The sequence below is a fragment of the Echiichthys vipera genome (genome assembly GCF_963691815.1).
Source record: "Echiichthys vipera genome assembly, chromosome: 8".
Lineage (NCBI taxonomy): Eukaryota > Metazoa > Chordata > Actinopteri > Perciformes > Trachinidae > Echiichthys > Echiichthys vipera.
In genome coordinates this window covers 5,447,338-5,460,711 of record NC_139833.1, presented here as the reverse complement: position 1 = coordinate 5,460,711, position 13,374 = coordinate 5,447,338, and the positions used below count along the sequence as shown (strand labels likewise).

Genomic DNA, 13,374 nt, shown 5'->3' with positions numbered 1-13,374 from the left:
AATTCACGAGTAGGGAAGTGAAATACACGTGCAAGAGAGTAAAGCAATGGGATGTGATTGGATAAGTGCTGAAGATGAACATGACGTGATTTCTGATGATTGGTTGGATATGTGCGACTGATGCAGAGGTGACAAAAGAAATTTATATAAACGGCACAGAAATTGCTCGGTTCGTCGGGGGTTGAAAACTTTTTTTCTCATCAGACAGTTGGGATCTCCAGGTAACACTTTTAATTTATTTGTTGCATCAGATCATCTACGTACTTACCTTTCTGTGTATCCTCTTAACTTTTACTACTTGAGAGCATATTACCTTACAAAACATGCAGATATGTACCTCTGCAGCATAAGGAAGCAAATAATAGCCGCAAAAATAATAAACCTTAATCCTTATTGTAAGATGTAACCACTACTGAATACTCACACTATACTGTATATTTGCACTCTTTCCTACTTTATATGTTGTACTTTGTTGTTTTCCTCTGGATGAATAAAGATATCTTATTTTAAAAACATTCAACATTACCATAAAATCACTCCTCCATTTTGAATGTGATGCATCCCAAATGGTAATAATGAATAATAACATCCGTCTCAACCAGAACGATGAAGCTCAGAGTTTTCCTTCTGCTGCTCCTCCTGGGGACGTGTTCAGTTTCCACTTACGGTGAGCGTGATCTCAGAGTGTGTGTGTGTGTGTGTGTGTGTGTGCCGTCTCCGTTTAAAACATTGACAGGAGGTGGATGTATGTGTGACTGTTTTGGAAAGTCAATCTTTCTACAAATTAAATTTAATTGTCTGAACTTTAACTTTGGTTCTGAAAACAAGTTATTTTCTTCCACAGCAAAACGCATACTCATCAGTAACTAACGTTGGGTGACAAACGTTTTTATCACCTGAGTTGTGTTCTGCATGACAAGTGGGGAATTACACTGCTCACATTAAATATATATATATTGTATGCTGTTAAATTAGCTAGTCCGAACTCTCCAATTGTTGTATTGCAGTTGGACTGTATTAGCAGACTAACGTCCTCTTTTCTGCAAACTTGTCTGTAACAGCGTCCTTCAGGATTTTTGTTTTGAGTAAAAATTTTACTTATATGGTGAAATCAAACTGAGGCTCTCTACGCATAGCAATGTAAGAAAATACATACAATCAAATGAAGAAAACAATGTTGGAGAATCGGCAAAATGCGGTACTTTCATACTTATTTACTTACTTTTCTTTGCATGTTTGGACATAGTAGCCATCTACTTGCCACGTTTGCAGAAAGTGGAAAAAACAAGTGTGTGTGTGTGTGAGTGTTGCGTTAGCTCCATTACCCATCAGTGGGCCATTGGCCTCAATCATAGTTGAGACACTGATTTAAGATGATCATTCACAATCTCCAATGATATCTTTTATACGTATTTCAACTCTCATTTCTAGAAAATGTGGCCTTGCGTGGAAAAGCCACCCAATCAGACCGCTACGAGCACGCATTTGGAGATGCCTCCAGTGCTATCGATGGAAACCGTGAATCTTCTTTCCATTCCGGATCATGCACCCACACCGATGAAGAGACCAACCCCTGGTGGAGAGTGGACCTGCTGGAGTCCTACATCGTCACCTCTGTCATCATCACCAACAGAGGAGACTGCTGCGCATACAGGCTCAACGGGGCAGAGGTTCGCATCGGCAACTCTTTAGAAAACAATGGTGCTTCAAATCCAGTGTAAGAAAACACTTAACACTTAAACTCTTACTTTTCCTTTTATGTATTTCTGTATAGGTTTGTCTGAGCATCTTGCTCAATTTCCCCTCTACCCTGTTCAATACTCATCACCAGTAGATTATCTTAGGAACAGTTAGTCCGTCAGACTTGCTAAAGTGTGCAGTGGAAACAGGCGAGGCTGTTACAAACACTGTTCAAAAACTGCCTGGTTTTAAGTCAGTTTAAGATCTATTTCCTAAGAAATCAGTAATGATTATAATCATGTACACTTGAGTACCTATATTAATAATCTAGACATAATTTACTCTATGTCCCAGTGGCAATGTCTGCAATTGTAATTTAATAAGAGCAATATCTGTGTCACTGAAAAAAGTTTCAAATATCACGTCGAGCGGGCAGTTAACCAGTTTACAGCACTTCAAGTGTTAAACACACGATTCCCTACAAAACTATTTGGTCATTTTCCATTACCACAAATGGAAGAAGCACCTAGACCAATCCCTTTTATATTATGGGATGAACACAGCCCAAAAAAGTAACGTCTTGTAGAAATGTTCTAACGTCCTACCATCACATCCGGTCTTGCTGAACCAAGCAGCAACATCTGGGGCCAAACAATGACGCCAATGCGGAAGTGTTGAATTCTGCAATTCCTCGAATGGCCACTTGAGGCTGCCTCCAACAGTGAGTCAATCAGCCATGTCAAAATGCCCAACTTTACAGAAGAAATAAATATGTTTAGAACCTGGTACAAAAGAGTGGTTTTGGTCTGTACGGAGGAGGTGAACTTTTATAAAACTCACATGTTTAAATTATATTTAGGCCTATAGTTCTGCATAATTAAGGGCGTGGCTGCTTTGAGTTACAGGTGGGTGCCATCATAGGTGGCAAGCTTGGGCCGTAGTAGACTGTATTGGATAACAGGAAGTTAGGGGCATGGATCTATTAAGAGATCTGTATCAAGCGTTCAAGATTGGGCGTTGTTCATTCCTATGAGTGTTGCTCAGTGGTACATGAAGCCGGAATAGTTCTACTTAGAATTACCAGGATGATCTGTATTTAGGGGTCCATAGAGCTGGCTAAACAGAGACTAGCGCCAGCTGAGCCGGCTACTACCAATCGAGTGCTCCGGCTAAATTGAATGGGGATTCAATGAAATCGTACTGAATGGATCAAATTCTGATATTAAATGATTTAATTTGTCATTTTGCGGGGGTTGTAACCATGTAAGTCAATGGGAAAAAGTATGTTTTGGTCCCATGGCATCACCTGACTGACACAAGAGTTGTAGTTCCACTGTTGGGCCACTATGTCAAATTGTGGCTTCAACGTCTGGGGCACTTCCTGGGGGCTTGGTATCGCAGCGTCAGGCACTGCCAAGATGGCGATGGAAGGAGCCACACACACCGGGCTTCTCATTGGCTTTTCAGAAACCTATGGGGGGGTGGGGGGGGTCATGATTTAAATACAGCCGATCTAGGATCCTAACTATCACAGCTGGGATGTTAAGCCCATGTTGGCCATTTAAAGCAGAAATCTTCAATAAAAAAAACCCCAATACTATCATTTTGTTATTATCAAACCTTAAGTCACGACAAGCATGTTTCTTACATCTGATCGTTCAAACCTTAAGGAGATAATGTGTGATGATGATTTATCTAACTGACATGCCCGAAATAAACAAATGAAATAACATAAATAAATAAATTAAGGACTGCAGGTAAAACATGTGATTCATTCGCTGCTTTCTTTTTCTCTCTCTGTTAGGGCTGGTAAAATTTCTAAGATTAGTACAGGCCAATCGTTCACTATGACTTTCACTGAACGCGTGGAGGGACGTTATGTGACTGTGGTTATACCAGGTTCAGACAAGATCCTAACACTCTGCGAAGTGGAAGTCTACGGGTACCGGGCTCCAACTGGTGAGAATATAAGCTACATTCAGCATTACAGAAGGAATTGTGTTATAAATGGTAGTTAATCCTGCCAGTATCCTGCATCCTACAAAATGCCCTTTTCACATTTAAAGTTTTATTTACCACAACTGACTGCAAGACAAGAACTCTGCATCAGTAGTAATGCATGTTATAACATTTATTTAAATGTAGAGGTCCAGGTACCAGTGGTAATTTCTGTGTGTTCTTTTTGCAGGAGAGAACCTGGCACTCCAAGGAAAAGCCACACAGTCGTCACTGTACATGTTTGGCAGTGCATACAATGCAATAGATGGAAATCCTGGCAGCAAGTGGGAGGACGGCTCCTGCACTCACACAAAAAACGACATCAGCCCCTGGTGGCGACTGGATCTGCGCAAAACCCACAAAATATTTTCTGTTAAGATAACCAACCGAGATGAAGACCCAGAACGACTCAATGGAGCTGAGATTCGCATTGGAGATTCTCTTGCCAACTATGGCAACAACAATACCAGGTACTCTAGCTTCCAGCCTGTTTATTTAAAGTCCCTGTTTTGCTTGTATTTAATTTTTAACAGCTGCTCTTATCAATATGTTTAGCCACACTAGCAGCAGCAGAGGAACTCGGAGTAGAGCCGCTGCTCCTTTGCGTTGAAAGAAGCCAGTTGAGGTGGTTCGGGCATCTAGTAAGGATGAACCCTGGGCGCCTCCTTAGGGAGGTATTCCAGGCACGTCCAGCTGGGAGGAGGCCTCGGGGAAGACCCAGGACCAGGTGGAGAGATTATATCTCAACACTGGCCTGGGAACGCCTCGGGATCCCCCAGTTAGAGCTGGTTAATATCGCCCGGGAAAGGGAAGTTTGGGGTCTCCTTCTAAAGCTGCTGCCCCCAGGACCCGACCCCGGATAAGAGGATGAAGATGAGATGAGATGAGATAGCAGCGCCTTGTTCCAGACTGTGATGATGGCCGGCTTCACAGCTCCTTAAAATGAAACCAAAGCATCTTCACGACTTGTTGGGGGCTAGCTGCAGAATGGGTTATACGTTCTGCCACCTCCATGTTAGCAGATGGGACATAGACCAAAGTAAAAAGTAAAAGTACATCTCAATACATTTTGAAATGGTTTCTGTCAATGTAGGTAGTTATTCAAGCTGACGTTTGTTTAAAGGTTTGGTTTTAACTAGTGATTGATGCCATAAATGGCAAACACCATGATTGACAGATCAAGTCGCAGCTTGTTGGGCAGGTGTATGGATGGCACTTCAGTGCTTCAATGACGTGACTCTACTGCTCGATCCGCCTCCACTTTTGTATAGTGGGAGGAATGGGAGCCACGTCGTCTTCGTTCCAGACCGCGATATAATACTAGATGATTTGAAATTTTGCTCAGACATTCAGGTTCCCCATAACTTTACATCTAGCACCATCATCAGGTCAAAATGTCCATACTTTACACAGAACAGATGTTATGATGGCAATGTATCTACTTTTGTGTCCCATTGTCCAGTTGCCATTATGACACAGGTGACTTGAGTGATCTTACGTGGTTGCAATGACACCGATTATCCAGAAGTTATATCGTGTTTTGTCTGTGGTTTATTGAAGTAGTTAAGAAGAGATGATAGTACCAGGTTTTTTGTGCATGCAGCAGTCGTGGTGTGTTGCTCCGTTGCCGGTCTTTAGAACTCTACCTGTGCCTGCCCTTTCATGTCACCTGTGCTCCTACTCATTCAACCCTGTGCTCCTAACGGCCGCCACCGCGGTTCCAAAAATAATACGGCAAGATGTTTGAAAAATAAATAAGGACATGTACACATGCAATAGCCCCATAGAGCACACCAAGCTGTGTGCACAACCTATTAATGAGTGTGTATGCGGAACTGATGGGCGCTCCGCATATTCCCCATGATCTCGTCCGAGCCCTGAAAATTCACGAGAACAGCCTTGCTTGCCGAAGCGGTGGGCTCAGCTCAGATCATCAGAGATAGAGATGAGAGATAGGATAAATGTTTTCAATGTAGTCGTTGCTTTTAGGTTTTTTTTCTGTTGCAGAAAATGCATTACTAGCTACTCATCGACCACACAATTGTAATGATGGGATCAAAAATAATGAACAAATTTGTTTTGGTGTAGTGCAGGAAGGGCGATGCCCGAGAGCCCTCTATGGGCCAGCCGCCACTGATCTCCCATGAACTTTGGGGCGTATTTCAAGGACGCACATTAAGCTCTTCTTACAGTTAATAGGTCTGCAGCCAAGGGTAACCATGCATTGCAAGCAAACCATTACTTTTGGCAACCACCTTTTTACTCCGGACTATGAACGATGGCTGAAAAACAGGTTTTCATACTTTGAACTGACTTCTTTGATTTAATATAATATTGGTTTATTTATGAATTCATCCAATTCACTTTTTAAAGTATGAGCAAGCATTCTTTTCTTGAGTTAACAACGTGATTGTCTTTTTGCTAGGTGTGCTGTGATCACAAGTATCCCTGCAGGCGGTGTTGGTGAGTTCCAGTGTAATGGGATGGACGGTCGCTACGTCAACGTTGTCATCCCAGGGCAAGAAGAGTTTCTGAGTCTGTGTGAGGTGGAAGTGTATGGCTCTCGCCTGGATTAGGTCCGATGAAGTCCACAATGCATAACAATAATCACTTCCTTGTAAACTCATCTCATAGTACGACACGAGTTGCATTGTGGGATATTTTTTTTTACAGCACCACTTAGCGCATAAATAAGTTTGGTCATGTTTTAAATTCTAATGTTGTTTAGTTGCCTTTTTTTTTAGTAAACTTTTAGTTGACTGTCAGGGTAAAACTGTACGTAATCCATGCTGAAATAAACTTAAATCATTAAAACAGCCTATTGTTCTTTTCTATTTCATCTTTATTTATCTAATTGAAAACATGTTTTTGCAATAAAAGGTAATTTTACCACAATTGGGCGACTTTTTGAAAAATGGGCATGCAGACTTCTATCGCAGTTTGAATGAATGGAGAAAAATTAATCAACAGATTAAGTTTGTTGCCGCTCTAATAATAATAATAATAATAATAATAAAATATTGTGGCATTACGACCAGCAGCACCAACCTCAAAACTACTTTGAATTCACCAGATCATCTCTCTCAGCTTTTGGAAAATAAAGGGAAAGTGTTGAACTGAATGATTTACAGATACCCAACAATTCCCCTGTAGAGTACGGTGGCAACGAAAACCTTCCCTATAACAGACAGGAACGTCAGACAGTAAATATATTTTGTATGTGTAACAGGAATTGTCCTGGTGTGGGATCGATACAAGCTTATCTTAAAATAAGTGTGTTTGTAGATAAATACAGTGATTTACTGGACATAACTTATCTCCTGGGTAAAAGTCCTGTGTGTTGTTGACACATCGGGCACCTGGACACCTGGGCAAACAACCTGTGTTCTGAAATGACGACTGGAGTCTAAATCACAAGAGAGGTGTCCATGATGAATATGATCTTTATCAATGGTTGACTGTAAGGGGGAGATCCACGGGACAGAACCTGCATCGGTGGACCAGAGACAACAGGGAACACTGGAAAACCAAGGGGCTAAAGCAGTAAAATAAGATAAAAGGTATAGAAGCATAAAAGGAATGAGATTGTTCCACAATGGGGGGGCCGTAATAAATGAATGCCGCCTCTCCAAGTGTTTTGGTTCTTGCTTGTGGTATGGTCAAAAGGCCAGCACCGGAGGACCTCAGGGTCCGCGAGGGTCGATAGGGTAAAAATATTGTCCATGTTGTACGTGTTACATATTTTTTGTATAAATGTAAATATATTTTGTATGTGTAACAGGAATTGTCCTGGTGTGGGATCAATACAAGCTTATCTTAAAATAAGTGTGTTAAGATAAATACAGTGATTCACTGGACATAACTTATCTCCTGGGTAAAAGTCCTGTGTGTTGTTGACACATCGGGCACCTGGACACCTGGGCAAACAACCTGTGTTCTGAGTGGACGACTGGAGTCTAAATCACAAGAGAGGTGTCCATGATGAATATGATCTTTAATAATGGTTCAATTTTATTTATAGTGCCAAATCATAACAAGAGTTATCTCAGGACACTTTACAGAGTAGGTAAAGACCACACTCTATGACTTATTTATGATTTACATAGACCCAACAATTCCCCCGTAGAGTAAGGTGGCAACGAAAACCTTCCCTATAACAGACAGGAACGTCAGACAGTAAATATATTTTGTATGTGTAACAGGAATTGTCCTGGTGTGGGATCGATACAAGCTTATCTTAAAATAAGTGTGTTTGTAAGATAAATACAGTGATTCACTGGACATAACTTATCTCCTGGGTAAAAGTCCTGTGTGTTGTTGACACATCGGGCACCTGGACACCTGGGCAAACAACCTGTGTTCTGAGTGGACAACTGGAGTCTAAATCACAAGAGAGGTGTCCATGATGAATATGATCTTTAATAATGGTTCAATTTTATTTATAGTGCCAAATCATAACAAGAGTTATCTCAGGACACTTTACAGAGTAGGTAGAGACCACACTCTATGACTTATTTATGATTTACATAGACCCAACAATTCCCCCGTAGAGTACGGTGGCAACGAAAACCTTCCCTATAACAGACAGGAACGTCAGACAGTAAATATATTTTGTATGTGTAACAGGAATTGTCCTGGTGTGGGATCGATACAAGCTTATCTTAAAATAAGTGTGTTTGTAAGATAAATACAGTGATTCACTGGACATAACTTATCTCCTGGGTAAAAGTCCTGTGTGTTGTTGACACATCGGGCACCTGGACACCTGGGCAAACAACCTGTGTTCTGAAATGACGACTGGAGTCTAAATCACAAGAGAGGTGTCCATGATGAATATGATCTTTATCAATGGTTGACTGTCAGGGGGAGATCCACGGGACAGAACCCGCATTGGTGGACCAGAGACAACAGGGAACACTGGAAAACCAAGGGGCTAAAGCAGTAAAATAAGATAAATGGTATAGAAGCTAAAAATAAGAAGCATAAAAGGAATGAGATTGTTCCACAATGGGGGGGCCGTAATAAATGAATGCCGCCTCTCCAAGTGTTTTGGTTCTTGCTTGTGGTATGGTTAAAAGGCCAGCACAGGAGGACCTCAGGGTCCGCGAGGGTCGATAGGGTAAAAATATTGTCCATGTTGTACGTGTTACATATTTTTTGTATAAATGTAAATATATTTTGTATGTGTAACAGGAATTGTCCTGGTGTGGGATCAATGAAAGCTTATCTTAAAATAAGTGTGTTTGTAAGATAAATACAGTGATTTACTGGACATAACTTATCTCCTGGGTAAAAGTCCTGTGTGTTGTTGACCCATCGGCCTGGGCAAACAACCCATGTCCTGAGATGACCACTGGAGTCTAAATCGTAAGATGTGTCCATGATGAATATGATTTTTTTATAAATGATTGACTGCAGGGGGGAGATTTCACATAAATAGATCCGTTCTAAGACTGTAGCAGATACAGCAACTCTGATTGAGGTTGAATCCGCAGGCTCCAAACATTTGTTCCAACCAGGAAATGGGGTAAGCATTTCATTTTTTTAAATTTATTTTATAAATTCATGTTGATGGTTACAAATTCTTTGTATAAATGTATTTGTATTTTGTATCTTCAAGGATTAGATCTTCTGAATGATGATGACCTGCTCTACCTTTGAGCCACAGCTGCCTAAAACAACATTAGCAAGACAATACGCATTTGGCTAGGGCTTATCAGGAGTGTACCTAAGTTCCCCGGGAACATAGGGTGGCTGTCGCTCAGTGGGAGAGTGGGTCGTCCTCCATTCGAGAGATTCGATCCCCAGATCCCCCAGTCCGCATGTAGAAGTGTCCTTGGGCAAGACACTGAACCCCGAATTGCTCCCTGCGCATGGGTGTGTAAATGTGGTGCCAATGGTTAGATTAGATGGTATGTAGATGTCCACCGCCATCTGTGTGAAACAATCCGATACCGATACCCGATACTGATCCAATCCAATCCAATCTAATCCAATCCAATCCTACTATTTAATGAATGAAGTAGGGGTGGAACGGTTTAATAAAAAAATCTGTCCCATTCTGAACGGTACGCATGTCGCGGTTCAGGACACGTGTTTACTGTTCGGTTTATGAGGTGCAACCTTATAAGCCTTCATGGCTGCTGTCCTTTCTCGTATCCATCCCAGCGCTACCGTCTCAGCGCGTCAAATCTAGGCTCCCTGTAGGCACGCGGCCACAACGCTACGCCCGCTCCCGCTGCAGTACGCTCTTCTTCGTGGGTTTCTGAATCCTCTTGGCAGCAGCTCGCTAAGTTCCGCTCTGTTGTTGTTCTCAATCCTTTCAGTCTGGTTAAATCTGTGGTTAAATCACCACCGAAATGTCTCTTTCTACTCTGAAAAAAAGAAAGGTGGTCACAGAAAACCGTCAGTTCACCAGAGAATGGAGAGAGAAGTTTTTGTTTCTGTCTCTGTGAAGCCCGTGTTTACTCTGCAGCCATATCTGAGTGTAAAGAGGATAAGAAAATCATGCTACTCAGCATTTATGTTATATTAATTTGTGTCAGTCCAGTTTTTGATGAATAAACTAATGTTTATTATTATATCTAGAGTGTTTCAGTAGTAATTCCTTGTTCCCACTGTTTCTACATTTAAGCACCAGAAAAAGAGAAACATTTTATTGGTACCGCTTTCATATATTCACACATTTATCAAACATCCTTGTACTTACAGTAAAGTGTAAGAGTAAACTTTAAATGCAGCTCCAAAATGATCCAATGATCAATAATCTATGCTCAGAGCCAATCAGAGAGGATTCAACCAACCTCTTCCACACTGTTCATTCTTTACAAAATATCGTTTGCAGCTATCCTTTATTCCAGATCATTGCCGCAAAGTTCTGTCATCTCCTTCTTTCATTTTCTTGTTTTTCATTCAGGCTCTTCGAAATAATTTCCCCCTCGGATTAATAAAGTATTCCTGATTATCAAACAGTGCAAAGGCCATTTTCAGCTTTCATTTGTATTAACTATTTTCTTTCTGGTCTGTTTCAACCAGAATAATGCGGTACAGTCTGGTCTTTATGCTGCTCCTCTTGGGGATCTGCTCAGTTTACAGTGATGGTAAGTATGTGGTAATATCTGTATTTATATATTAACAATCATATAGCACCACAGGTAGTTGCATACTATGCTGAAAACATATATCTGGTGCTGTTATTTAGTGTATAAAAAGAGTGACTAATATACAATAAATGGGTCAGAAAAGCTGGAGGTGCAATGAAAGTGTTAATATGTCTGGGGTCATTTACAAAAGTACATCTTTTCTATTATGTAAATTATATAATTTATAATATATATATATATATATATATATATATATATATATATATATATACGGTATATATCTTTTATATGTATGTATGTATGTATATATCTTTTATTTGTATTTCAACTCTCATCCATAGAAAATGTGGCCTTGCGTGGAAGAGCAGCCCAATCAAGTCGTCTTGAGAACATTTATGGAGCCGCGGGCAATGCTATCGATGGAAACCGTGCAGCTGTTTTCAGTCTGGGATCATGCACCCACACTGGTAAAGAGACCAACCCCTGGTGGAGAGTGGACCTGCTGGAGCCCTACATCATCACCTCCGTCGTCATCACCAACAGAGAAGACTGCTGTGTAGACAGGATCAACGGAGCAGAGGTCCGCATCGGCAACTCTTTACAAGACAACGGTGCTGCAAACACACTGTGAGTGCTTGTTATCAGCTTTTTAAAATCATTTTTGATAATAATTTATTAAGATATATTCAAAAAGAAAAAGTGATAGAGTTAACTGTTTGCGTTATCTCTTAGAGCTAAATCTATAGTCATATTTTGTTTAATATGGATTTCCCACATAGACATCTGCACCTAAGTTCAGATCAGGCGTGTGTTGTGATTTATTTCCTAGTGATGTTCCAAGTAAAGCTTGTATGGAATATGTTTGAATCTCAGAGCGCAGAGAAATGCATAGGCATCTCCTCCTTCAGGAGAGGAATGTGTGTTTAACTTGTGTGTTTAAACATAACACGACAGTCCGCATCACTGAGAAACCCCCAGTAGACGCTGAACATTATTCATGAGCTCCTCACTTTTGGTGTCTTTCAGGGCTGGTGTCATTCCTGAAATCCCAGCAGGGAACTCATTCACTGTGAGTGTCGACGATGGGATGGAGGGACGTTACGTAACTGTGCGTCTGCCTGGTTTAGACAAGTATCTTACACTCTGTGAAGTGGAGGTTTATGGGTACCATGCCCCAACTGGTGAGCTTCAGCAACACCATATTGTATAGATAAACTTTAATTCTCAACTTATCAGTTTTCATATGACACAGAGATCAGAGGCTGCCCAGTCTGTAAATCCCACAAGACCTGTAGTAGATTATGATTATTATTATATAATACACTTTATAATACACTTTATTAGGTGCACCTGTCCAACTGCTCGTTAACGCAAATTTCTAATCAGCCAATCACATGACAGCAACCACATGCATTTAGGCATGTAGACATGGTGAAGACGATCTGCTGCAGTTCAAACCGAGCATCAGAACGGGAAAGAAAAGTGATTTACAGGACTTTGACGTGGCACGGTTGTTGGTGCCAGACGGGTTGCTCAATTAGTATTTCAGAAACTGCTGATCTACTGGGATTTTCAAGCACAACCACAGAGGCCTTTCCGCTACATACTCGCAGGGAGCAACTTTTATATGAATGAACAGGATGCTGTATTTGAAGACCGTATCCAATTCTCCCTTATTCATAAATGATGCAAACCGTGCAGAAGCACTGTTAACGTTACACCACAGCTTGTTTGATGCGTGCTGTAGCATCGAACACATGCAGGAAGTTGTCTTTGGCCACTATTGTGTAAACGCTTTTTGCCACTACGAAATGCAACCACTGACCAGGCAAGTTTAGTTGCACACACAAACGACAACAAGGTATTTCAAAGCAGCTTCAAAGTGCCTAATAGTGAAATGATTGCATTTATGTAGAGTTGCCAAAATTGTCTTCATCTATAATAATAACTACTATGGATCATTGGGTAAAAAAACCTGCTGTATCATGCTATTTTAACGCAAGTCTATAGTGTCCCTGCTGATACTACATTGTTTTTTGCAGAAGACAACCTGGCAATCCAAGGAAAAGCTTCACAATCAACATTGTATGTAGCTTCCATGGCACATAATGCCATTGATGGGAATAAAGAAAGCAAATTTGATCTGGGATCATGCAGCTCCACCAACAACGACGTGAACCCCTGGTGGCGACTGGTTCTGCCCAAAACCCACAAAATATTTTCTGTCAAGATAACCAACCGGTTTGAAGTTCCTGAACGCATCAATGGAGCTGAGATCCGCATTGGAGATTCCCTTGAAAACAATGGCAACAACAATCCCAGGTAATGTACAGACTATTAATTACAAAACCTTATGTAATAATAAAATATATAATACTTATATCATGAAAAAGGCATCGGATTGGAACTTTGCACAGGAGGAAGAATATTTCAGTCTCTCTGCTGCTAAATACTGTGATGTTCTGGTCATTACAGCACATCTCCAGTCTTTACGCTTCAGCAGATTACACGTTACAGCCTTACTCATACTGATATTGGTGTTAGGGATTGGCCAACATATACACACTGATACAGATACAGTATAACTCCAATA

The 13,374-nt window shown here is 40.9% G+C and overlaps 1 protein-coding gene across 1 annotated transcript; it reads left to right on the top strand.

Moving 5' to 3' along the window:
• Positions 1-134: 134 nt before the first annotated feature.
• On the top strand, positions 135-6,495 carry LOC310950229 (fucolectin-6-like). The gene is made up of 6 exons (XM_083917923.1): positions 135-221; positions 603-667; positions 1,432-1,717; positions 3,485-3,639; positions 3,869-4,148; positions 6,104-6,495. The coding sequence occupies exons 2-6, from the start codon at positions 607-609 to the stop codon at positions 6,252-6,254; spliced, it is 933 nt and encodes a 310-aa protein (XP_083774049.1). The 5' UTR covers positions 135-221; positions 603-606; the 3' UTR covers positions 6,255-6,495.
• The last annotated feature ends 6,879 nt before the right edge of the window (positions 6,496-13,374 follow it).